Here is a 24,487-nt window from a genome sequence, read left to right on the forward strand (position 1 = left end):
TAGTCAGACCGCTATGGTAGCCTGACAGACTCCAGAAGCCGTCTTGGCCCCTGAGTAAGTTGAATGTTGTTTTTGGATGTCGCCGCGGGAATGTAGTCGTCGTATATAGAGCTAGCACTTGCAGCGAAACACGAAGTGAAGCTCGACATTCAGCTGGCGCATCTTCTTGCAGTCTATACCGTCCTGTCCTATTTCATCAGCATGCTTCGTCATTTGATTCCCGGTGCTATTCTGTGTCTTTTGGCATCCGCCTATGGCTTTGTGCCTCGCGCTGCCCCCGAAGTTGACAAGAATTTTGGCTTATATGCCTACGGTGACTCTGTCGGTGGGCTTTCGCTTTTCTATGCGGACGGTATTTTGAACATTCAACTACTAATACTGCATAATAAGAATATCTGGGCTAATCAATTGCGACAGGCAAGGCTTTCATCGGTGACCCATCCAATTCGACATCGTCCTCCGCCGTCCCGGTCTCCTGTGAGTTCAACTTCCATCACCCATTCACCATCTGCCCGTCTGCAGAACTAACAAACTCTAGTCAAGCGTTCATCTGGTTCCAACGAGTGGATCGCAAACCCAAATAGCACCACTATTACCAAAACCGATGCCAGCTGGTCCGATGAGATGCTGTACATCCCAAGCTCGTCATCCTCTTCGCGCCAGATGGGCTTCACCTCCAAGGCCGTGTCTAACGAGACCACTACTGGGTTTATTTTCTACGGACAGTGGGTAATGGTTGAGACAAAATCCGGGGACATCTCTTCCAGCTTCTTTGTTCGGGCTTCGTCCGACGGCGGCGTCTATGCCCTGCTGTGGAATGTCACCGATGACGATACTGCTATTCCAATTTCGCTGCGCTCAGCTAAGCCATCGAATTAGGGAAACTTGAGTTTCCCAAAAAAGCCGCCATTGGAACCTTTTTTGCGGGGATTTCGCTGCAGCTGAAGCAACCAATAAGATAAGTAAATAGACCGCGGTCAAGGTATAGGTATTGAGAAGCTAGGAGATGGGGACGAAAAAGCTGATCGAGATATCTTGCCTTTCTTACTAGCTACACTCGTTTTCAACACGTTCTGTTTCATCAGAAGGAGACTTTCCTCTTCTTATTAGCTTGAAGGCCAGTCTCATCAGGTGATTTCCACAATTTGGGAAGCACTGGGGATTGGAAAGCAGATCCGCAGACACACGGTGCGCTACACCGGGGCCATGGGGGGCGGGGTCAAATGTCATGTGTGAGTAGGATTTTGCGGTGCATTCTACGCGTTTTTTTGTCACTTCTCTCTCTTTGCCCAAGCGTTGGTGTATATACACTTCTTTGCTTGTGGTTTGCTGTACCGTTGCCTGACTACGGCCCTGGGCTGCGCTTCCTCCAGTGCTCAATCAACATCGTTCGAATTCAGTACATGGTTTTATTTGAGATATGAGTACAAGTTCGAGAATAATGGTTATTCGTCTTGCTGGGTGCAAAAGGCCTCGTATCAGTCCGAACCATGACTTGGGAAACCGCGAGATGGTCTTCCTAAAAGAGAGCATTGTAAGTGTGTATATACAAGTGAATCTCTACCTCGTAAGATATCCAGATAGATTAGTAGAGATGCTGCTGAAGAGAAGAGGAGCCCATGGCCTGAGACACAAACGCCCGGTCCCGAGCCTCCCGACCCCCAACATGTATACTTTAATAGTGCACTGCACAGCCTCCACCCCAGATACGAAGATGGGAGGATGGGGCTAGGCAGGCAGCAAAATAATTGCTTTTGTGAATCAATTGTTGGCTCGTGCATTTATAAAAGTATCTGCACTTTCCCAGGCGGGTGCACGTCACTTTTGGTCTTTTGGTCTTTTCTACTTTCCACCTCCAACCCCCTCCACCCACGCTGGATTGGCCCAACGACCTCCCTCTCTCCCCGCTGTTTAACTGTGCTCATGTCGTCAAATTTACCGTCTACTCTCATTATATGGAGGCGATGTTCTCAACTGGACCGTCAATCTTTTCCTCCTTTTGCTATCTCTCTGTTCCCATCCATTCCGGAGTCTGCGCGGGTTCCCAAAGTGTGGGGACCATCCACTGCTGGCCGGCCCGTGGAGAGAACCATGGAAACACGACCCATCTAGTGACGATGGGTTGAAACACTCGACAATGCCCTTGTCGGATCCCCTTGCAGGCTTGCAGGCCACAGCTCACGGCTCACACACGCTGGCTGATTATTCCCTTACCCCACCGAGCCCCGCCATTCCCGCGCGACCACGTCAAGAACGCTAGACGAACAAATAAAAGAGCCGCATTGCACGTGAGAGGGCTGGCACTACCCTTCTCCCAGGCTGAACCTCGTATCCCCCACTCTGCGAGCTCCGAATTGCAATCCTCGTATGGCCTGACGCGCTCATGGCCCTGCGCACGTCTGCCGAGGAGGCTGAGCACGCCGCGGACGGCTTCAGCACTTTCCGTACCCCTCTTCCCGAACACTCGACGGAGATCACCAGTCTGATCTCGGATTTCTACGCCCTCAGTTCATCACTGTCGAGCCTGGACGACCTCTCCAAGGATTCGCGCTATCGCCGTAGATGGGCGCTTGCCCAGCCAGATGTGGAACTGGTGCGCTCGAGTCTGAAGTACACTGTCGAGGATATCTTGGATTTCTTCAACCGCTTGGATGGCGGTAGGGCCTCGCCGGACACGTATCAGCGAACCTGGCTGGCTATAGACAAGTTTTTCTGGAATGAGTCCCAGTACTCCCTAGGCACGCGCTTGGCGAAATATAAAACATTCCTCCGGGAACTCGGCGACTCGGTGAAAGAGTAAGCAATCCCCGCAAAGATGATCATCCAGTTATCCAAAGCGGATCTATGAAGATGTACTGACCAGCTCATGTAGCCTACGCCACGAATCCCCTCTCCTCACAGGGTATCGAAATGGCATGAAGGCGTTACTCGCGGAACAGGACAAGCGCCTGGCTCCGCGACTCGGCCGCCTGTCTCTGGGTCGCAACCCGCCGTCGACGAGCAGCACCAGCACCAGCACGGATCTACCGAGTCCCAGGAGTGACCGTCGACCGCCACTGCGTCAACGGTCTTACGAGCGTTCTCGTCCGCCGCATCTCTCCCCTACGTCGCCGTCGCCCTCGTCCGCTACCTTCTCTGATTTCCCCCCGTCTGTCCCCGAAGTGCCGAGCTCGCCGCTGGGATCTACATCTGCAACCAACACCAGCCAATCGACCCACTCGGATGCCATTCAGTACCACTGGATCAAAGAAGTCTTCTCGACCCACGAGACCGAGACCCCAATCCCCACAGGGCGGGAAGTGTGAGCATAGCTTGGCAACCCGTTACGGCCCGTCTCTTTAGTTTGCTAATTTATCGGTGCATTCTAGGGCCGGATGTTTTGGCGACCCGCATGCTGGGATTAAACCATGGCTTCGGGACCAAGGATTTGAGCTGCTTTTGCAGTTGTGAGGCTCCTCCCTATTGATAAGAGGTTCCATACCTAACAAAGTCCCACAGAGCCTTCAACGACGACTCGAACATGACCGTATACTTCTATCTACGGGAAAGAGACCATCGCGTCCGTATTGTGTGCAAGGTTCCCCACAGATCCCGCCCGAGCGACTACTTTTGTATGCCTCTAAATTTGTTGGAAGTTATCCGAGATGGGTCGTGTCTCCAGCTGTGCCGGAGGCGCAATGGTGGAAGTGAGCTTATTTTGTGGGCTAGTATTCAATTCACAACAATCGAGAGTACGTGCTACCAAGACCGGGACAGTTGAGCTGATGGGACTTAATCTAACCACATGGCGAACACTAGGCATGGTTGCATTCTACGTTGCGTTCTTAGCACTCCGCTCTCAAGACGCCGGTCATCCGGTGGTCAACATCCGTGACTATGAGTTAGATGGCGAACGAGAAATTTATGGCGGGTGAGTTGATCGCGGATCCCACCCGCAGCAGAAGCATTCGTTTTGACCGCAACTAGTCAAATATTTGACGACGACTACCCGCACGCTCTGCGTGTGTACCGTGACAAAGTAACCAAGGCTGTACGACTCCAGGCATCCGTCCACAAGGGGGACATGGACCAGTAAGTTGCGCACAAAGCTCTGCTCTTAGGACTGATCTCTAACCTGCTACCTGAACCAATTGCAGCACCCCCGTCTGGACTGCCTTCGTTACACCCCACCTTGGCCGACGCCGCTGGCTGCGTATTATCGACGACCGAACCGTGATAGTTCGCGATCTAAAGCCTATTGTTTTGATGTCGGCGGACGACTATACGCCACCGCAGACCAATCGCGGCGAGCATGTGCTGAAGTTCGCGACTCCCGAAGGTATATTTATTTTATTCATCTAAAATATACCACGCCAGACTGATCAAATCCGATATAGATGCCGATGACTTTTTGGATCAAATGGAAGCCCTAGCGGCGAAATACCAGCGCGAATACATTGCCGTCCCCTAGGCTTCCGTGCCCTATGCAACCTTCTATCAAGCCCTCTTTATGACTGATGAGTTTATGCTGGTATGATTGTCATGAGCAAGATCAAAAATTGGATTGGGGTGTTTTTGTGCTTCTCGTGGCGGGCCCATTGGTATTTAGTCGCGTTTGGATTTGCCTTGATGCCCGAGGGTCATAATTAGATCGTGGCTGGGACTATGGGTGGAGTGCCGGTTAGCTTCGTAATGACATTACTTGCCATTTTTCTCATTCTTTGCTAAACCACAGGAAGTTGAAATTACTAAGTATGTAGAGGTCGAAAGTTTGACCAAATGGTTCCAGCAACATCAATATCTATCGCTGAAAGAGATTGAGTGTGAATATTCTCGACTCTCCGACAAAGAACGAAGCTATGCTGCTTAACAGTCCCGATTATAGAAGACGCCCGAGAGCTATTCATACCCGCTTTAGTCGGTGGCCTTCTCGTCCGATGGCCGGCTCCTGGCGTTTGGCTCCCGCGATTAGACCACGAACTAGCGGATCTGGCGCTGTCGAATGCTCACAGTATATAATGCAATTTATTTCCTAGGTAGAAATGTACCTATCAAGCCTTGGGGTCGATTCCGCATTCGACTACTTCTTCCCTGTTCTACCTTTCATTTTATCCACACCGACTGCTTCTTGGATAATCACCTTGCGATAGACAGTTATGAAGTTCGGTATATACGTGTATTCTCTACCATCCAAAGCGACCATCATACACGGGGCACTAGAAAAGCAAGGTCTATTCCTTGCTGATGTCGGAAGGAACTGCTTATAAATTGCCTAATTAGGACGACTGCCCCAGTCGGCGACTCTCGTCTGTTCTGCCGGCCGCCCTGCTCCACCCGTTCCTGGCTCCATTTGCTTCCTAGCATCGACCGCGAGCTTCGTGCTGAAACCTCCCAGTCTCTCCATCGTTCGACTTCGCTAGAGACGACTGCCGGATCTCCCACAGTGGCCGCACTTCAAGCTGCCTCGGCCCCGACACCGCCTTCATCCTCCGCAGCTCAACGACTCCGGATACCCTTTCCTTCCCCGGGCTCCAGGCCGGAGGGACCGTGCGGGGAGGGGTTGCAATCTCTGGAACTGATACACCACAGCCTGGACCTCGCAGCGCCCTATTTCATATACCGCTCGCTGCTCTGCGGACATCCACCCACTGCCCCGGCAGTTCGTCGTATAACCCCGGATTATGGGGAGTGGGCAGTACAGCACCACACGGACCCGCAGAACGGCGCCGATAGCAGAGACATTAGGCTTGTGAAGGAGTCACTGGCTTGCAGAGCCCGTGAGAAGGCAAGACACTAAAGACTCTTGTCAGCTTCCCAAAGGACAACTACAGCCCCAGCTACCCAGGGAACTATCAAGGCATCAGTATACCATGGCATGGTACTCCCTTCTCCCGCCGCAGCTCACCCTGTTCGAGACCTGGGCAGTTCGGATTTTTGTATGCTCACTAATATCTTCTTTGCCATCTGTGAGAAGAGTATAACCTTGTCTAAACAGCCTTGCTAACTTCCATACCTCCAACAGATCTTCCTAGGCCTTATCACCATTGTCCCCTGGGCCGTCCTCATCGTCTTCGACGCCGGATTCTACCTCTATCGAATGGTCCTCTGGGAGTTCCCGTGGATCGGAGGGCGCGCACGTGGTCAGCAGCGCCCTCGCGCACCAAGCTTGCAGGAACGGCCGGACGGACAACGGCGGGCATTCGGGTTGCGCGGTGTGGAGACAGATGCTGGCGATAGCGATCAAGGCAAGAAAAGCGACATGTCAGAACACCAGGCTGCAGAGAGGGGTAGGGATGCCGAGAAGGAGAATATAGCTCCTGCTGTGGATGGGCGGGCTCATGCCGACACAGATGGAGATGTGAAGCGCCGGAGACTCGGACGGGCTTGAGTGTCTTGGCCTCCAGGGCTTAACTATGGTGTTTTCGGTCTGATTTTACACAGCCTATGGTCTGTTTGCGGGCCTTCTGCCGTGGCCGGTGTTCGGTGTTGATCTGGTCTGCTGGGGATACCTGTGTCGGCAGTCTTTGTATGGGGTGGATAAGGTCGACATCCTCGATCTGGACTGTCTGGAGGTTTTACTAAGATCCCATTTTTGCCGTTAATATATTTTATGATTCTTCTATAGTCCGGTGCCAACTGATAAGACCGTGGTTCCGCGAGTCGGATGGCCCCGTCAGTGGAAAGCGGAGAGCGACCAAAGCACACGGAGATAACCCGTTGGAGAGCTACCCCTCTGCGGAGTCTGTGCGGAGAACGAGCAATTGTTCAGATAAGGTTGACCGGTTCCTCTCCTGGCGCATCCTCGGGTAGAATCGTGCTTGCGATCCAGTTCCCTAGCCATCAGTTCCCCGTACGCTTACCAGGCTTCAGCTGCTGCTATGCACGTGAAGCGCGATATAGTCCTCGGCCAGAGCGCCCTATGGCCTTCGTCTTTCGCATCTCCGTTATCAGTGGGAGTTTTGCTCGTGGGCCTATGCCTGTGGACCTGGCGATGGTCCCGACGTCCCCGTCTGTCTCAGAGGTTCGACACTGCGCCACTAGAAGCTGCTCCTAGGAAGCCGGCCGTGATGCCTTTGAAGGACTTCGACTGGGAAGCGACAGAACCTTTGCAATTTCGTCCGTTCTGCGGGAGGGAGAGGTATAACCTGACTATGGGTGAGGCACACCATGCTGCCCTTCTCTTCGCATCATGAACCAATATATCAAAGCATGCAGATATTGCACAGATTTACTGATAAGGTTCTAGCTCTCGAGACCCTGGACCCTTCCGAACTGATCCCAATGGACAAGACATACAAAGACCGGCTCGCATTGCGCAATGAACTGCTCGAGCAATACCATGACATCGTTGTGGCAGTCAACGAGAACCCTGATTATGTCTCAACCCAAGACCCTCGCATACGTGCCGCAGTACGTGAGCTGTATACATTCGTGCTTGGCACATACCTTCCAAGCAGATACCCAAGCATGTTCCAGTTGCGACAGAACGCAGATTCAAAGGAAGAGATGTTTGAGAATCTCATTACACACGACACCTGGCCGGTATCCCTCTCGGTAGAAACACCGACGATCCGAGCACTTGAAATACTTATGCAAACCGTGGACGAAGACTTTTTAATTCTTCTACCCGAGATTTCCTCCGTCGATTCGCCAAAATATGTCCTACAGGCCTACACGACCTGTTTCCCGTCCGGCTTTAACCCACGCGAGAAGCTAGGTCTTCGCCTAGCGGAGATTCATAAGCCTGTACCTGGATATGCAGAGAAGCTTGAGCGGAGTATGGACCGATTCTTTGCTCGAGTTCAAGTGGGAAAGCCGGTGAAGAGGGTAAACTGGAGTGTTACGACAGAGGCCCAATTATTTGCTGCTTTTGGCGGGGTGCATGGCCATCAATCTTCGCATGGTGATGGCGCAGAGAGCATAAAACCAATAACGGGTGAAGAATTGAAAGTTGATCAGGTACGTGGGCGCCCAGATCATTCTATGAAGCTGGCCTAACATACGTTGAAAGACGGTTTTGCGGGTGGAGCGGCAGACACTGCACCGACTACCCCAGTCCAAGGCACTGGTCTTTGCTTTCCATACGTATACTTATCCAATCCAGCAGATCAAGGATGAGGGCCTTGGTGAGGAGTTGGCTCTCGCCATTGATGGCCTAAAGACAGGCAATGTTCCGGCCATGCACTCGTACAAGAGAGGTGATGTATGGGGGAACGCCGTGAAGGAATTCTTACGGTGCTAGGGGAACGCTGCGTACACTATACAATGTTTAACTACATTCGACACTGACGTGTGATTTCTTTTCGTAAAGGGGCTTGAAGTCGTTGGATATCTAAATACTTTTACTCTGCATGGCACAGAACTTCCACTAGCGCAGGCGCTCCACGACCTTGAGCAGGTCCGCTGAAACGCCCATGGCAGTGACATCGCCACCAGCACCGGCACCCTGCACGATCAGCGGGTTGGCACCATACCGCTTGGTGTAGAAGCTAATAATGTTGTCGCTGCCCTTCAGGCCAGCGATGGCGGTATCCTTGTCGAAGTACTGCAGCCCGACCTTGACGGCCTTCGCAGCAACATCGATGCTGCCGACATAGCGCACGACCTTGCCCTGCTTCTCAGCGGTGGCCTTAACCGTGGCCATCTCAGCATCAAAATCAGGCAGGCGGTTCATAAACTGAGTGATGCCGTCCGCGGAAGACGGAAGCGAGGCCAGCTCAGCGGGGATAAGAGACTCAATAGGGAAAGAGTCGGGTCGAGAAATCTCCAGACCAGCCAGACGGGCCAGAATAGTCAGCTTACGCGCGACATCCATGCCGTTCAGGTCATCACGGGGATCAGGCTCAGTGTAGCCTAGCTCCTTGGCCTGGGCAACAACGGCACTCCACTGGGCGCTCGAAGAGCCAGACGCCGGGGCGAAAGTGTTGAACAGGAAAGAAAGAGTACCGGAGAATACGCCCTCGATCCGAGTAACCTCATCGCCAGTTGCAACCAGGTCCTTCAGAGTCGACAGCACGGGCAGGCCAGCGCCTACAGTGCTCTCATGGTAGACGAGCGCCTTACCCTCCGCAGCGGATGCGAAGATATCCTTCCACAAAGACAGGTCATCAGAGAAGCCCTTCTTGTTGGGAGTCACGATTGAAACGCCTTTCTTCAGGAATGTGGGGTACTGGCGGGCGAGGTTGATGTCAGAGGTATTGTCGACCAGGATAGCGCGTCCAGGGGCCGAAGCGAGATATGTAGCAATCTCCTCGGCAGACAGGGCGCCGGCCTTGTTCAGAGAGGGGGCAGCGGCGGCGGTTGCCCAGTCGGCCGCGGGAATGGCCGGTGAGTACGCCGGTGTCGGAGCGAGGAGGGTCTGCGAAGAACGGGCCAGGAGGACAAGCTTAGGAGCATTGGGAAGGCGGGCAAGCTGAGAGAGGAATGCGGTGCCAACACCACCGACACCTAGAAGGAGAAACACGACACTTAGAGACAATCCCCAAGGAAAGCATTGAAAAATAGATTGCGGAGGGTATCCTTACCAACAACGCCGAGATAGATAGGGCTGGCGGACATGATGGTTTCGAAACGGTAAATTGGAAAAGCCTCTTGGGGGATATTCACAACCAATGGTATAGGGAACTGCGCAAGGTTTAACAATGCTGGACAAACGACAATTTCTTCGCCAGTAATAAGAGAACAAAAGGAATTGAGAGTCAAGGTCCTTGAGCTTGTCACCTCGCGGGGCCTGCGGGGCACGCGCTAAGTCAGCAGGTGAGTCAGCTATTTGCACCTTGATAATCAGGCTAAGTTCCTGTTAACCTGGTTATCGTTATCGCTAGTTGTTATCGAGGTCTCGTCTGGACCTTTTAACATCATCGTCCTTCCAACCTTTTTTTTGCGGAGCTGTATGCGCTGCATCATGGCCTCCGAACAGTCCTCACTGTATGGAAAGCCCCGTGCTAAATCCTCCAAAAACCAGGAAATTACCTCATCATCCAACCTCGCTTTCACAAGCCAACTATCCTCCCTCATCGCCCAGGGCTCCGGCCCCGCCTCTCATGGCCGCTCACGACCAACCAATGCCTCCAAAAGCGACCTTTTCGCGAGGCAAAACAAAGGCACAGAGAAGCGTGCCGCTGCCGATCTCCAAGAGGATGACCACCATGTCTCACAAGTACACAAGCGCAGCCATGACATCGGGGCGATCGATGACGCCACACTGAACCGATCCAAGTACCGGATGGCGAAGAAGGTGCGCATGTACGACGACATGAAGAAAGGGGTGCACCTTACGGGAGACAGTAGCGACGAAGATGGAGGGCATGACTACCTAGCGCAGCTACGACGCAAGGAGAAGGGGGGACTGGTCGATTTCGATACAAAATGGGCAGCTGAGCAGCGCAAGAAGAAGGATGGTTCCGAGGAGGAAGAGGAGGACGACGACAGTGCGTCCATCGTCTCCTATGAAGACGAGTTTGGTCGGACTCGACATGGCACCAGGGCCGAAGCCGCTCAGGCTGCCCTCACCAAAGAGGAAGAGGAGAATCGGGGTCGAGCCACAGAGGAACGTTGGCGACCCTCGCGACCAGACAATCTGATCTATGGCGAGGCAATACAAGCCGAAGCGTTCAATCCAGACGTGAATATTGCGGCACAGATGGCCCGCCTTGCAGCCCGGCGAGACCTATCACCTGAACCGGAACATGTACACTACGACGCGGACGCCGAGGTGCGCAATCGTGGAACGGGCTTCTATGCCTTTTCACGTGACGAAGAGGAGAGGCAGAAGCAAATGGAGGAGCTGACGAAGGCTCGCGAGGAGACGACGCAGCAGCGAGAAAAAGTGGCGGCCAGAGCGGTGCAGCGACAAGCTGCTCTTGCAGATCGACGAAAACAAATTCAGGAGCTGCGCAGTAAGAGACTTGCGGAGCAATTCTTGGTTGATTTGGATATTCCACATGCGGGGATATCGGTCGACGGGTGATGAGATTGCTTGCATTATTTGTGTACATTTAACGATACCCTTATTCATTTTCTTGCTCAGCCCATACTCGGTACAATGGACCAAGCTCTATATCATTTTCTAATGAAAACTTACAATTTTCCGATTCTTTCTTTCTCGGGAATTAAGCAATACGCTACAGTGTCCACAGCGTTAGACGGCTTGCTCTCCGGCATGGGCAACTGCGTCTTTGGTCGGACTTGCGAGCAAAACTGGAAGATTGGCCTTGTGTTTCTTTCATTAGCCTAGTCTGGCTGATAGTCCCGTAGCGTGGGGATGTTAGAAGCAGCTCGTATATAGTACCGGAGATATCAATGTGGGATAGCCCGGGGTCCTAGAAAAGATCCTGCCATCCTTTCTTCGATGGCTCCCCGCCCCACCGCCTTTCCCTTCTGCTTCTTCTTTGAGTCTGATTTTGGGGTCGGTACAGAGACGATATGGAAGGGACGATGAGTGGTTTGGGCAACGATGTTTACAGAATAGACGATAACAAAGATAGGACAATTGGAGGGCAAACAACTTTTCTAACGTAGTATCCGGTTCTACTATCAAATCAGAATATATGGAAGAAATGAATGGATAGAAGTAAATTTTTGTACACTTGAGTATATCACTATATTCACAAATCCCGCTTAATGCGAAGGATTAAAAATGCCAAAAGAAAAATCGTGATCTCGTATCTAATAGCCGCATGTAGATGGGCCTCTCCCGACATCAACCAGCCATCCATCGCCTACAAAGAAAATGATCGCCAAAATAAACGAGACAGTAAAGAGACAGATATATGCACAAACAGATAGATTTCACCGAAAGAGAAACGACAGGATATCATCGTAGATCGGTAGACCTCTACCGCGACCCACGGTATGCTTCGTACGAGGTCTGGTGAGGATCTTCGTCCTGGTGGACAGGTCCGTAGCCACCGGTTCGCCAGCGGTCGAGTGGGTTCATACCTGTTTGAGCGGGTGCTTGTGCGTGGCTGAGGAGGCGAGTTTCGATTTCGTCGGGCGGGTAGACACCATTGCCGCTGTCGCCCCGTGAAAGTGGGACACGGAAGGCTGGGTGAATGTGCCCTTGCTCGGGATCCTGGTAACCCTCGTGCATCTTCAGTCCCGACATAGCCGGGAGAGAGGGTGCGGGCGAGGAGGCGCGGGAGGAGCTGGGAGACCATTCGCCACCGAGGTGACTGCGTGGTGTCTGAGAGCGTTCGGTCATCAGGTCCTCTGGCCTGCCATAGATGCCGCCGCCGAACTCGTCGCGGAAGTCGGCACGGTCCTTGAAGTACGAGAAATCCAAGTGGTTCTCCGGGACAACCTCGAAAGGAGCGGGCTCGGCCTTGCCCGGTTGGGAGGCCAGCATGGGATTCAGGGCAATGTCGGAGTATTCATTCTCCATATCACCGTGGTCGAGACGGCCCTGGTAGATCTTCCTGAGGGCTTCGGCGGCCTTGGCGTGGACCATGGGGGTCGTGAGCGGCTTGTAGAGGGCTGGGTGGCCGAACTTGGAGTTGAGGCGGTCTCCAGCCTTCCTGCCAGTTTTGGATGCACCGATAGCCTCAGCATCGGTGAGGTTGTCGCGGTTGTAGTACTCGATGTCGGAGTCGAACGTCCTCATGCAGTAGAACTTGAAGCCCAACATCAAGAACGGCAGTGGCATAATGCAGAATACCATGGTCCAGGTACCCCGGACCTTGGCGACAAGCGCAACTATGACATTGGCAAGAATGCTGGCGAAAACAAGACGGTTGAATAGAACACGCCAGAAAGCACCGGCAGACTCGTTCTTGGTCACAAACACGTACATGAGCAAGTATTTCTTCAGCATAGCATCGACGCCGAAGTACAACGCAGTTACCGGTAGCACAATAGGCTGAAGGGTGGCGAAGCAAAATGCAACAGTCGCGTAGAAGAGGAAGTAGTTGTAGTAGCTGGCGTAGTCGAAAGATGGCGGCGCAGTCCACTCGATCGACTGACGAGGTGTAGGTGATAGAAAAGTCTTGGCGAACCAGACCCACGCCAAACTGATCATCTGCACAAGGTCGATCGTCGCGCCCAAGTTGCGCTGCAGGAGATAAGTGACCCAGAACGGTGAAACATTGCACAAAGCACTCATCAGCTTGTCATATAGCTGGCTGTCGACAATAGCCTGCCAGGCGTCCTCGTCTTCCTTGCTCTTGTCAATCACGGCAGAGACGAAGGTCCATGCAGCCGAGAAAAGCGAGAAGACGATCAGATTGTTGAATATGAAGAACGCATACAATTGACCCAGGACATGTCGCTCCCGGGAAGTCTTCGTCTTGCTACCACTCTGGATCGCGAGGCGTCGGAAGATAATTGGCAGCACCAGATAGACGAGCGAGGTGATTGCCGGAGAAGCGATACCCTGGACAGCGGCCCAGACATTGGGGTTAGCCGAGAGTGAGGTCTGAAACTTCCGCCAAACCAGGCCCAGGTTACTTAAGTTGGACAAGAAGACCGCGATAAGAGCGTTAGGAACAATCCAGACAAGAGTCAGAGCGGTGACCCAGATGATGTTGAGAAACCGCTTCCACTTGCGCGCCTGCTTAGACAGAGGCAGGTTCTCCCAAATGAGATCACTCGGCCGAGGTGCAAGCACGACAGTGGTGCCCTTCGGGTGCTTCTTGCGAACAGACCATGCCACAGCATGCGCATGCTCAATATTTTCCCAGCTAGCAAATCCATACGGCATCGCATTGCGGCGATCAATTGACGCCCGTCCGTGCTTGATTTCTTCCTCCAGCACGCGGATGCGCACCGTCAGGTAGTCGATCGCGTCCACTCTGCCGTTGGGGTGCTTGCTTCGCTGGCTTCGAGGCGGGCGCATGGTGGGCCGTTTCGAAGGCAAATGATCGGGGCGTTTGAGATACTTGGCGAGGACAGACTCCAACTGCCGGACATTCTCCTCGTGCTCCTTGATGATGATGGGCAAGTCACGTACATTGCGGCCAATAGCGGCCCGAGGGAGGGCTGCGGTAGGATTGACCTCATCCGTGATCCGCAGAATGCCTTCGTCGGAGCGGTCGGACGGAGGAATATCGGTTACCATCAAGGTTCGTGCGTGTAGACTCCGCTGGTATTCAGAGCTCTGGAAGTACTGCCGTCGCAGATTCCGAACCGCCTTGTAGTTTCTCCACAAAAAGAAAGCGAGGATGATATCAAAGCACCAGGCGCACACGACCTGACTCCAAATGGCGGTCTGGTTGAATACGGAGAGCGGAGTCATCTTGCTGAACGTCGTCAGTGCGCTCGAGTAAGCAGTATTGCTCTGCGTAATATTGACCGGAATCATGATCAGACATCCGATGATGCTAAACAGGATGAAAATGTTGCGACACATTTTGGTGAAGCGTAGGAAGATCGCGGCGTCCAGCCCGACGGTCTCGATGAGCTGTGGCTCACGAGTGTTGATGACAGGCTTAATCCAAGAGAAGAAGCCCTTGCCCACCGGGGGCGGAGCATGTTTATGATCCGCATGCTTCACCTTCGGCGCATAGACGAGCGAGTGACGGGGTCGGAAGAGGGAGAAGAGGACGGCGAGGATGAGGGAGATGCCGATGGAGGTGCCCAGCGAGGCCCAAACAGCGCTAACTTGGAACTTTGCCCGGGGATCAGTAGAGTCCAATCCTCTGTGATTATCCAACCTACCTCGGCGTGAAAGGGATCCGAAATCAGCGAGAGGAACTTATCGGTCCCGGACGTGTCATCGCGGAGCCGTAGGCTCTGGCGCAGATCCATCGTGTCCAGCCGAGCGATCACGGAAGAAACGAATGACAAATCGACATGAATGTTGACAGAGTTGAGATGAGGTCAAGGGACAGACACGCAGATCGGGGGGGAAGGAGGGACAAAAGCGAAGAAAACGAGCGCAACGAACGAAACGAACGAGAGTAGACTAGTGTGATCTCTGAAAAATGAGGACGATCAACGGACATGTGAGACAAGCAAGCCCAGCAATGAAAGAAAAGTGGGTTCCAGGGGGTCCAGACTGGCTTAGTCTGGTTATTATTAGAAGGATTAGACGGGCAAAGTGATCGATAGTCAATAGCGATAGGGTGGCCACGCTGATCCACGGCCACTAAGAAAGAAAAAACCGATGTCACCCCGGTCGCCAACAATGGCCGTAGCAGTGGTCGCCGGGCTCCAGCCGTGATCGCGCGTCAACACTGTGTTCCCCAGCAGAGTATGTACCTGGTGGCGTGGTCGACACGTTTGATACCCCTCCTAGACCCATTCCCAACCGCGTTATTGGCAGACGGGCACTGGGTTAGCTCTCAGCGGTCCAATCAGGCGCCCCGTTGGGGAGAAGTCTGGAACATCTGGAACCTTGGAACAAGCATCCCAGGGTCACGCTGACACACGGTGGACAGAGGTGGAGCGAGTGGACAAAGTGGAGGATAAGTGGACTCCACGAGAGGAAACAATGGAGGAGTTGACGAGGAATTGAGAAGTGCGGTGCCTCTAATTTCCCAGAATGCCACCAATGAATTTAATGGCCTTGGGTTTGAGGTGTCCAACCGACATAAGCGGCAGAGGGCTCAACTACGTCAAGTTACGTGCTGTTGCTGGTGGGCTCAAGACAATTCCTCGATCGCTCAGGCACTCAGGCACTCAGGCACTCAGGCACGTCGCCACACAGCTACGCAGGTCACAACACCCCCGGCCGTTGCCCCTCCTGATGAAGTCATATGGCCTCCATTCTCGTCGCGGCGTTAACCTAGAGTTCCAACTAATGCAGGGCGATAGCGGGACACTGTATCCTCATGCCTTCCCATGTCCCTTCAAAACACCTTCCGTCGGCACGCTTTCGAAGGATAATATAGATTTCAGATTCCCGACGGTTCGAAGACCGTGATATGGACATTTCATTTCATTACAGCGTGTCGAAATACATCGCTACATACAGCCGGTACGCCGACATCCCCGGGCGCGCGCCATTTTTCGGCACCATAAATGATTTCACAGGTAGTAAGACTATCGCCTCCTTCCAGCCAACAATGGTGCGTTTCTGCAGGAAACTCCCCTTTTTACAGGTTGTTGGAGGTGTTGAAGTCCTCAAGCGCAACCTGGGTGCGCTTGCTCATGGTCTTCTCACCCTCACGGACCCACACGCGGGGGTCGAAGTACTTCTTGTTGGGCTTGTCCTCGCCGTCGGGGTTGCCGACCATGGTCATGAGGTAATCCTTCTTGCCAAGGACGTAGTCACGAACACCGGCCAGGTAGGCGTACTGCATGTCAGTGTCGACGTTGACCTTGACGACACCGTAGCTAATGGCCTCCTTGTACTCCTCCTTGGAGGAGCCGGAGCCACCGTGGAAGACAAAGAAGACGGGCTTGTCCTTGGACGAGCCGGTCTTCTCCTTGACGTAGGCTTGGTGCTTGGAGAGCAGCTCAGGGTGCAGGCGGACATTGCCGGGCTTGTACACACCGTGCACGTTGCCGAAGCCAGCGGCAATGGAGAAGTAGGGGGAGATGGGGGCCAGAGCGTTGTGGATGGCCAGGATGTCCTCGGGCTGGGTGTACAGGGAGTTGTTGTCAACGTCCTCGTTGTTGACGCCGTCCTCCTCACCACCGGTGATACCGATCTCCTGTCGGATGCGTTAGCACTAGGAATTCCCACGAGAAAAGGGCCACCGAGCCAGGAGGCCCAAGGTGGGGGAAGACATGAGACGTACCATCTCGAGCCACTGCTTCATGGGGGCGGCGCGCTTCAAGTAGGCGGCGGTGGTGGAGATGTTGTAGTCCACGGGCTCCTCCGACAGATCGATCATGTGGCTGGAGAAGAGGGGCTCGCCGTGGAGCTTGAAGTAGCGCTCGTCCTCATCGAGCATGCCATCGAGCCAGGGCAGGAGCTTCTTGGCGCAGTGGTCGGTGTGGAGGACCACGGGGATGCCGTAAGTGGGGGCAATGGCGCGGATGTAGTGAGCAGCGGCGATGGCGCCGGCAATGGAGGCCTTCTGGCCATCGTTGCTGACACCCTTGCCAGCGAAGAAAGCGGCACCACCCTGGGAAACCTGCAGGGCGATGGGGCACTTCTGGTCGCGAGCGGCCTCAAGGGCAGCGACGACGGTGGAGGAGGAGGTGACGTTCTAGGCATGGTGAGCTTGTTGAGGTCTTCATTGCCGGGCGGGGGAGGCAGGGGAAGGGGAGGGGGGGGAAGAGGGGGTGAATTATCCAGGGCATCAACTTACGATGGCGGGGATGGCAAACTGCTTCTCCTGAGCGTACTCGAAGAGACGGAGAACGTCGTCACCGACGATGACGCCGGACTTGCGGCTCAGCTTCTCAAGGACACCCATGATGATGATGGTAATGATATGGGTTGAAACAGGAAACGATGGTGATAGACCTGGGGAGAGGGAAAGGGAAGAAAAGGGTCAGTCCAATGGTCTCAGCTATAAAAGCAATCGCTTTACCGGGCGACGAAAGCGGGCAGAGTTAAATAGCCGCAAATAGGAGGGGCAAGTTTTGGAGGGGCAGAATCGTCATCGGTGAGGCACTCACCGGTGCGGGTGGAGCTGCCCAGTGAAACGGACTGAGGTCACAATGATTTCAGGCCAGAGGGAAGTTGCTAAGGTTAGGCGATGATCTAATGTGCCGGTCCCAGCTTATATGTAGGGGACGGTCGCTCCCCTCCCGGAACTCCCCGTGATAGCCCGATGCTCGGCCTGGGCCACGGCGAACATCGCCAGAGCTCCGTTGGCGGGGTATCCTACGCTCCTTCTGGACCGCCAGATACACCAACCGCTAGTAATTACAGAGGCAAGGGGTTCCGGGGCGAGCTGCAGCTCGGCCGCCCGCTTGGCAGCTCGAGACCTCCCGAAGCACCAATTCCGAGTTACAAACGCGCTGAAAATAATTAATCCACGATCCTTCCGTCCTCTCCGTAATTTGTTCGTCGGCCGGCGGGGAACCGAGGAATCCGAGGCCAATTCGCCGTGCTTCGCCTTGCTTCGCTCCAACACGGGCGTGTTTGAAATGGGGCATTCCATTTGACAAGTTAGGGCCCGACTATGACCCATGTCCCTCCGCCCGAACCGGGGGCCATCGTTAAGGGTAGCGGAAGTGTTCACCCATTGCCGTAGTCAAGGTCCCGGTCGAGCTCCCAGGCCTTTTGGTCCGTCATCCGCCTTCCCCAGTCACGTGGTGGTATACAGTCCCGGACGTCTGCAGAACCAGTCGAGTAGCTATCACTTACCCCGTCCCGCGAATCACAGTCCCCTTGATCTTGCTCATCTTCTCGTCCCTTTCTGTGGAAGATGTAACGGGATGAGCTGTGGGCCCTCCTCCACGCGGCGGTAGCATCCTACCTACCGACTACTGCTTTGTCCTTTCACGGTCGTAGACTGTACGTCTACCATACTGTACAGGGTCTCCATATGCCGAGGAGTTCTCGTTGGGTATGCCCTGAATCGCCAACTGAATCCCATCTAGAACCTTGCCATAGACTTCGCCACCACACGGCTGATAGTACGCCGTGGTCAAAGGTCCTTGGTTTAAGGTCGGATCGTCCTTTTTAAAAATGGAGGGGGTGGGGGCCCTGGGATTGAATAGCACAGACCCCATTTGCAAGATTGTACGGAGTAGACTATAGGCAATTACGTGGAAAGGTTCATATGGGTACCGTAGATTGCAGAGATTATTAACAAGGAGTAATCTTACTTTGTCGGGAAATTCCAGGGTGTTGAGTTCCATGTTCTTCCTGAAATCGCACAAGTCTACCTCTGCTGGCGCTATATTACCTTGGTTTCCTTGGTCCTATACTATGCTTGAAAGACTATGCACCTTGGAGAAGGTATAGGCAGGTGTTCATGTATCTTTGTTCGTGTGCTATTACAAATTTGCCACCCAAATCGTGTTACGACCGGAGTCATCATCTTTTGGGTGACTGAGACCAACCCTGCGAGGCAGCGATTAGAAGGGTTGTGAGGCAAGCGCATAGGCGAGATCTGCCTAGTGTGTACGGAGTTATAACCTGGCTCTTCGTACATAGGCTCCTCGCCCTCTATTCAGCCCGCTCTGGTGGGTTCGGGATCTGCGTCACTTTTCCTGATCAACCGGGTTGCTCTGACATCAGGCCGTGGGGCAACAGTTGTTGTGAATCCTGCGTATTGTGGTGCACGAGCGCACACCAGGGTTCCCATTTCCCAGCTGGATTCTAGTTGCTTATTCTAATCGCCATGGGTAGGGAAGTTCAAGTCCCGGAGATGCACACACCCTAGGCCGGCTATCAACATATCGCTTCACAGCACATCTCTTGTTCGCCCTCCCGCCCAATGCACTCAATAGACGTGGTTTTATATACTTGACATGGTCATCTACAGTAAGAGAAAAGAAAAGAAATCAGACCGGGATAATGGCAAAGGAAAATGGAAAGGGCGAAGCCTCATAGCCGCCCAATGCCAGCCGCAAGACTTAATCCGCCCGCTCCCTCTCGTAAAACAGAAGGTACACCTCCTTTTGCATGCCCAGCACGTCCGAGGTTTTGCATTCTTTAACTTTCTCATCCGAAATCCGCCACCAGCGATCATTGGGCTTGCGCCGGCGTCGCAGCCGCGAACTAACCCCTGAGGGGATATCGCCTGACGACCGAGGGATAGTCCGCGATGGGCGCGGGGCAGACGATGTGCTGAACCACCCTTGCTCGAGAGTTGGGCTGTTGTTGCCTTCCGAGCCAGAAGTTGGCTGAGGCGTCGAGGATCGCGAGCTGGAGGTCGCGGGACGTGGCATGGGAGGCGTGAGCTGCGAGGCTCCCGGAGATACAGTTGATAGGGAGGTGGACGAGGTCGTCGCTGATATGCTGCCGCTTTCTCCTCCTATATCGCCATCGGGGATACTACGCGCAGCCAGTCGCGGACTCGGAGCCGCCGAGGGATTCTCGCTAGCAACCCGGCTCTGTGCGTAGGAACTGAAGGCCTCGGGCGTCGAAAATGGAGCATAGAGATGATTGCGACGGAAAGATTCATAGTGACCACTGTGGTGACTGCCCTTATGACAGACAATCGCCAGCAGCTTGTACCATTTCTGATTCAAGATCCCTCCCAGAGGCAGCTGTTCCGGAAATGATACCTTCGCCGCATTCTTAGTGGAGCTGTTGCGGTCATAGATCGACCGGGAGAGGTGAATCGCAATAACTTTTGGGAAGGATACGATGCGCATGTGCCGCGCAATCTTTCGCTTCGGGGAAAGTTCTGATGGTGGCATCACAATTCCTTCCAGCTCACTCTCGGGGTCCGTCTCCAATGCCTCCCGAATGCGTGCAATTTCGAGGTCGAATCGTTCCTTTTCACTTTTTGACTCCGCTCTGGATTTCTCCTGCGTCTTGAGATCCACGGCATGTTGCAAACGGCACCGATCACATCGGAAATCGTCGATATACTCGGTTTTCAAAAGGCCATCGAAGCATGAATTGAGTGTAGTGGAGCTCTTCTGTGGCACCTGAAGTGTGATGTTGACAAAGGCGGTTTGGTTTGGCTTATATTGATAGTGGCAATGCTGGCACACAATCTGCGATTCCAGCTTGCCCTCGAACGGAAACCCGGCTTCAGTGTCAATCTCCTTCAGCTTGTTATCGATAATGGCAGGTAAACCATTGGGGGTTCCATCATCGATTCGCACCTCAACCTCGGCCGCATTCTCGGCCGCGCTGGCCTCAGGCACCACCGCGCCAGAACCAGCAGGCGTGGCAATGGGGCCCAGTGCGCGCTGCCGGGCGCGAACTCCAGCGTGGTACTCGTCGCAGAGCCGTTCCAGAACAATCTGGAGAAACTCCTGCGCGTCTTGCTGGTTGCGACTGATGCGCGTACGGAACGCGAACTCCAGGGCTTGAATGAACCCGTGCGCCGTAATGGTCTTCTTATAAATCGGGCGCTCGTTCAACTGGTCCAGCATCTCCTTCAATGCCCGTGTTATTATTCCCTGCTGCAATTCCCGCAATTTGTCCGGCCGCTCCGCGCGCGAGAGTTCATCCGGGCTCGGCACCGCGTTGTAGATCTCTGGTCCATTCAGTTCGCGCCGATGGAGCTCGCGGATCAGGTACACTCGGAGGTCTCCCAGACCTGCTAGGGCCTGCAGCACCGAATTGATGAAGCAGTCATTGGCCAGGTTTGACAAGCCCACAATGCTCTTTTTGCGGTTGCTGTCGCTGGACTCGTCTCCATCGATAGTGTAGTTGGGACCGAAAACATAAAACAGAGCGACCGCGGCGAGCGAGGCCCCAGCCGCATAGGCGGCCACCGTGCTCGGCTTTTCTTGCATTGGTGTCTCTGCAAGCGGAGGTGGAGGGAGGAGATGACGGTTCGTGGTAAGGTGGTGATTCCGAGGAAAATCAGCTCAGCAACTTCAGCGCCCCATCCTCGGACTGGTTGTAACGGTGGCGGGAAACGCGCCTAGGATCCGAAGTGAGGGTGAAGAGGTGCAGCCACTATATACCGGAACTTTGCTGCGAAATCCCCGTTTACCCAAAAGAGGCGTGAAGAATTATGCAGGATGGAGCGGGTTTGGCCGGGGCAGAGGGGGGAGGCGAGAGTGGACCGAAGGGTTCATGCGGAGAAAGAGACGGGGCATTCAATCTGAACCCAACCGAAGGGCGCTGCGGTGGGTAGCAAGCCAAGGACCAAACGGGGCAAACTCCGACCCGGTCAAGTCAGCGAGCCTGTTGACGAGGACGCAAAGACGCACTTGGAGCCCGTTCTTCCAGGCTGCGCTATTCATGATCTTTGGAATTGGTTTCACCCCGCCCAATGGTGGCCAAGGCATGTCTTTGGCCAAGCCGCCGTTGCATTTAGTCATCTCCCCGCGACGGATCCTCCGGATGTCCGTTATAGATGAGGACCCCGCATTGGCGTCAGAGGAGAATGATATCGAATCTGAACGATAGCGTCGAGTGGCCTGGGATGCGTAGAGGACGTGGCGGTGGGATTGCCGGAGACGTCGTCCCCCCGTTGCTTCGGCTGTGTATCTCGTGATATACCCCATTGCTGTAGGCTCTCCCTAGCAACATGATTAGCTTGGGGTTCCCACCACACCGCACAGAACGAACCGTCGGGGGAAACATCAGTCAGAAGAGCAGATGGAGATGCTCTGATGAGACGCAATGCTTGCTGGCATTGAATGTCGATTCCGACTAGGTAGCCTGTTCTTAGCTAATTTTGCGGGTGGTCGTGTACCGCTTCTCGGAGCTCCCCGGAGGGCCAATCCAAAAACAACCGAATACCACACCCACTAGCCAAGGGCATTGACAACATCAACCTTACGAAGACGATGGGAACTACAATTACTCCATAAAATGCCTTGAGATACGCAATCCCTCAACACGAAATAGTGGTGACCTGGTCTGAGGGTTTACCTGGAGCTAGGCAGCATGCATGGCATTTCCGAAAGATCTCTATGGACTTCAAAGACTTTTATGACATTCCCTGCTTCCAGTTCAATCCGGATTCTATCAATGTGCCATCAAGTCATATCTCTTCATATCTATTCCCGATTACGACTGCGACAAGCTTAAGGGCGCAGCGACTCGGGTAGAGTAGCAACCTTCTCATTGAACAGGTCCTCAGCCTGAGCCCACACACGGGCAGTGCTGCGGTCCTTCAGCTGGAGAAGGCTAGGCAGAAGGGCTGCGCTGAACTGCTCAGAGCTCTCGCGAGGAAGCAGAGAGGGCAGGTGGTCGATGCTGATCACGCTGAGAGGCGGGCCCTGGGTGCTAGCGGGCAGCTTGACGGGCACGGTAGGCTTATCAAAGGTGGTGGTGATGTCGTAGATCGGAATGGGGTTGTGGGGGTTGGTACTGATGTGGAAATATCCCCGTTAGGTTGCCGTGGGAGGTGCACAAGACCGTAGAAATCACTTACGTGTCAGCGCTGACGTCGCAAACAACGGACAGAGCCCGGTTGGAGGCAGACAGGGTCTCAACGTTCACAAATGGAGGAATAGGAGAGCTCAGGTAAATGCAGCTGTGGATAAATGATTAGTCCCTGCGGCAAGCTTCATGATTATGGAGGACTCACTTGACGAAAATGTCACTCTCAACAATTTCAGTGAAGGGGCCACCTGGTGCAGGGGTTAGTCAACCATTCCTCTTTGTTTTCGCCCATTGCAATAACGAACCCTTCTTGGTCTCCGCCATATCCCACTGTATAATGTTGGAATCGGGGATTCCAACGTCCTTGGCGAGCTGGACAGCACCCTTACCACAGCGTCCAAGCTGTACAATCGTTAGTATAGACTCATCACTCAGCGAGGGAGACACTTACCGATCCAATGACAAGAATCCTGGGGTAGTGACCGGCCACTTTCTTACCGGCCTCAACGCTCTCCTTCACCGACGCAATAAGCAGGTCCTGGTTGGCATAAGGGGTCTCACCGGGGAGGACCTCACCCTCGGGGTGAGTCAATTGCCAAGCCCAAGTCTTGATAGCCAATGCGGAGCCAGCATAACCGGCCGAGAAACCGAACGCCGCAACACGGCGGCCAACCTCGTCAGTGAGGAACTCCAAGTCCAGCAGAAGACCCTTGCCACGAGGCCAACGGCTAAGAACCTTCTCCCAGCCACCCTGCTGCTTGTAGCAGTGGGCGAAAGTAACGTGGACGTGCTCCAGCGGGAAGTCATCCTCGGGCAGCTCCTTGAGACCCAGGACAACTGCGTCCTTGGGAGCATCTTTGACCCACGAGCCCTCTTCGACGAGAGGAGCACCAATCTATAGCCGTTGACACAAGTTAGGTGTCTCTGCGATCATGTAGAAGGAGGTAGAAGGGCGAAGGCGGGCAAACCTGGGCGAACTCGTCATCTGTCAAAGGTTGTTAGTCCGTTGTCCATTGCGCCGTTTCCAACAAGGAGAGGGGAATACAAACCATCAAAAATACGCTGGGTAGAGCGCTCGACAGTCACCTCATACCCGGCATCCATCAATGCTTTGCAGGTGGTCGGGGTCACTGCCAATCGCAACCTGTGAGTCAACAACGCCATTGGACCAATGTGGGGGAGGGGGCAGCGGCACTTACGAGCAGACCGAGCCTCGGCGGGCTTAGTCTCAGCGCGCAGCCAAATCTTCTGTCCAGCCATTGTGAATGTGTGAGAGATTGGGAGTATATGGAAAAGATCGCAATGATTGAAATTATGTTCTATTGCCAATGACACACTCTCTGATAGCGGGGCCGGTTGTTCCGTTCCGAGGCAAAATGAGTCAGCGCCCGACGATCGGCTCGGCCTGACGCTGCCGGGTAATGTAGGGCAAATTGTTCTGAACGCGATTCTGGCTTCTGTGGTCTTGAGAGTAGGCGGCTGTACGATGTACTGTGCAACCTACTACACGTTCCACTGCGTGGTAATTATATAATAATTGTTTTTGATAAATGTCATACTCGTCATATGACCTTCTCGGATTTGGGTCACAAGCTTTTTGGTCACATCCTGAAGATCGGAGACACATCGCAATGCAGTCACATACCCCGGGTAGAAATATAAGGGCAAGAATATGACCCATTTGCAACCATATCTCCAATC

General features: G+C 53.9%; 11 protein-coding genes across 11 annotated transcripts; 5 read left to right on the forward strand and 6 right to left on the reverse strand.

Annotated features, from left to right (window-relative positions):
- Positions 1-201: 201 nt before the first annotated feature.
- Positions 202-879, forward strand: N7482_003566 (uncharacterized protein; the record flags this gene model as incomplete). The annotated part of the gene is made up of 3 exons (XM_056685691.1): positions 202-352; positions 418-477; positions 539-879. 3 exons carry the CDS (start codon positions 202-204, stop codon positions 877-879), a joined length of 552 nt encoding a protein of 183 aa, XP_056544433.1.
- A 1,504-nt stretch (positions 880-2,383) lies between these two features.
- Positions 2,384-4,450, forward strand: N7482_003567 (uncharacterized protein; the record flags this gene model as incomplete). Its single annotated transcript, XM_056685692.1, has 8 exons — positions 2,384-2,796; positions 2,873-3,301; positions 3,369-3,446; positions 3,499-3,731; positions 3,799-3,910; positions 3,967-4,071; positions 4,137-4,318; positions 4,377-4,450. 8 exons carry the CDS (start codon positions 2,384-2,386, stop codon positions 4,448-4,450), a joined length of 1,626 nt encoding a protein of 541 aa, XP_056544434.1.
- A 1,399-nt stretch (positions 4,451-5,849) lies between these two features.
- On the forward strand, positions 5,850-6,367 carry N7482_003568 (uncharacterized protein; the record flags this gene model as incomplete). Its single annotated transcript, XM_056685693.1, has 2 exons — positions 5,850-5,915; positions 6,002-6,367. 2 exons carry the CDS (start codon positions 5,850-5,852, stop codon positions 6,365-6,367), a joined length of 432 nt encoding a protein of 143 aa, XP_056544435.1.
- Positions 6,368-7,188: 821 nt separating this feature from the next.
- N7482_003569 (heme-dependent oxidative N-demethylase family protein) lies at positions 7,189-8,221 on the forward strand (the record flags this gene model as incomplete). The annotated part of the gene is made up of 2 exons (XM_056685694.1): positions 7,189-7,938; positions 7,991-8,221. The coding sequence occupies 2 exons, from the start codon at positions 7,189-7,191 to the stop codon at positions 8,219-8,221; spliced, it is 981 nt and encodes a 326-aa protein (XP_056544436.1).
- Positions 8,222-8,347: 126 nt separating this feature from the next.
- On the reverse strand, positions 8,348-9,537 carry N7482_003570 (homoserine dehydrogenase; the record flags this gene model as incomplete). The annotated part of the gene is made up of 2 exons (XM_056685695.1): positions 8,348-9,426; positions 9,504-9,537. 2 exons carry the CDS (start codon positions 9,535-9,537, stop codon positions 8,348-8,350), a joined length of 1,113 nt encoding a protein of 370 aa, XP_056544437.1.
- Positions 9,538-9,883: 346 nt separating this feature from the next.
- Positions 9,884-10,948, forward strand: N7482_003571 (CCDC174 family protein; the record flags this gene model as incomplete). Its single annotated transcript, XM_056685696.1, has 1 exon — positions 9,884-10,948. The coding sequence occupies one exon, from the start codon at positions 9,884-9,886 to the stop codon at positions 10,946-10,948; it is 1,065 nt and encodes a 354-aa protein (XP_056544438.1).
- Positions 10,949-11,815: 867 nt separating this feature from the next.
- Positions 11,816-14,721, reverse strand: N7482_003572 (putative DUF221 domain protein; the record flags this gene model as incomplete). Its single annotated transcript, XM_056685697.1, has 2 exons — positions 11,816-14,581; positions 14,632-14,721. The coding sequence occupies 2 exons, from the start codon at positions 14,719-14,721 to the stop codon at positions 11,816-11,818; spliced, it is 2,856 nt and encodes a 951-aa protein (XP_056544439.1).
- A 1,289-nt stretch (positions 14,722-16,010) lies between these two features.
- Positions 16,011-17,282, reverse strand: N7482_003573 (fructose-bisphosphate aldolase FBA1; the record flags this gene model as incomplete). The annotated part of the gene is made up of 3 exons (XM_056685698.1): positions 16,011-16,571; positions 16,659-17,072; positions 17,175-17,282. The coding sequence occupies 3 exons, from the start codon at positions 17,280-17,282 to the stop codon at positions 16,011-16,013; spliced, it is 1,083 nt and encodes a 360-aa protein (XP_056544440.1).
- Positions 17,283-18,052: 770 nt separating this feature from the next.
- N7482_003574 (uncharacterized protein) lies at positions 18,053-18,549 on the reverse strand (the record flags this gene model as incomplete). The annotated part of the gene is made up of 3 exons (XM_056685699.1): positions 18,053-18,113; positions 18,182-18,233; positions 18,342-18,549. 3 exons carry the CDS (start codon positions 18,547-18,549, stop codon positions 18,053-18,055), a joined length of 321 nt encoding a protein of 106 aa, XP_056544441.1.
- An 849-nt stretch (positions 18,550-19,398) lies between these two features.
- Positions 19,399-21,240, reverse strand: N7482_003575 (putative ubiquitin C-terminal hydrolase; the record flags this gene model as incomplete). Its single annotated transcript, XM_056685700.1, has 1 exon — positions 19,399-21,240. The coding sequence occupies one exon, from the start codon at positions 21,238-21,240 to the stop codon at positions 19,399-19,401; it is 1,842 nt and encodes a 613-aa protein (XP_056544442.1).
- A 1,245-nt stretch (positions 21,241-22,485) lies between these two features.
- On the reverse strand, positions 22,486-24,046 carry lys1 (saccharopine dehydrogenase (NAD+, L-lysine-forming); the record flags this gene model as incomplete). Its single annotated transcript, XM_056685701.1, has 8 exons — positions 22,486-22,771; positions 22,836-22,937; positions 22,992-23,034; positions 23,092-23,188; positions 23,238-23,681; positions 23,755-23,771; positions 23,836-23,916; positions 23,986-24,046. 8 exons carry the CDS (start codon positions 24,044-24,046, stop codon positions 22,486-22,488), a joined length of 1,131 nt encoding a protein of 376 aa, XP_056544443.1.
- Between the last annotated feature and the right edge of the window lie 441 nt (positions 24,047-24,487).

This window comes from Penicillium canariense (assembly GCF_028826845.1).
Source record: "Penicillium canariense strain IBT 26290 chromosome Unknown utg000002l_segment0_segment0, whole genome shotgun sequence".
NCBI classification, from domain to species: Eukaryota; Fungi; Ascomycota; class Eurotiomycetes; order Eurotiales; family Aspergillaceae; genus Penicillium; species Penicillium canariense.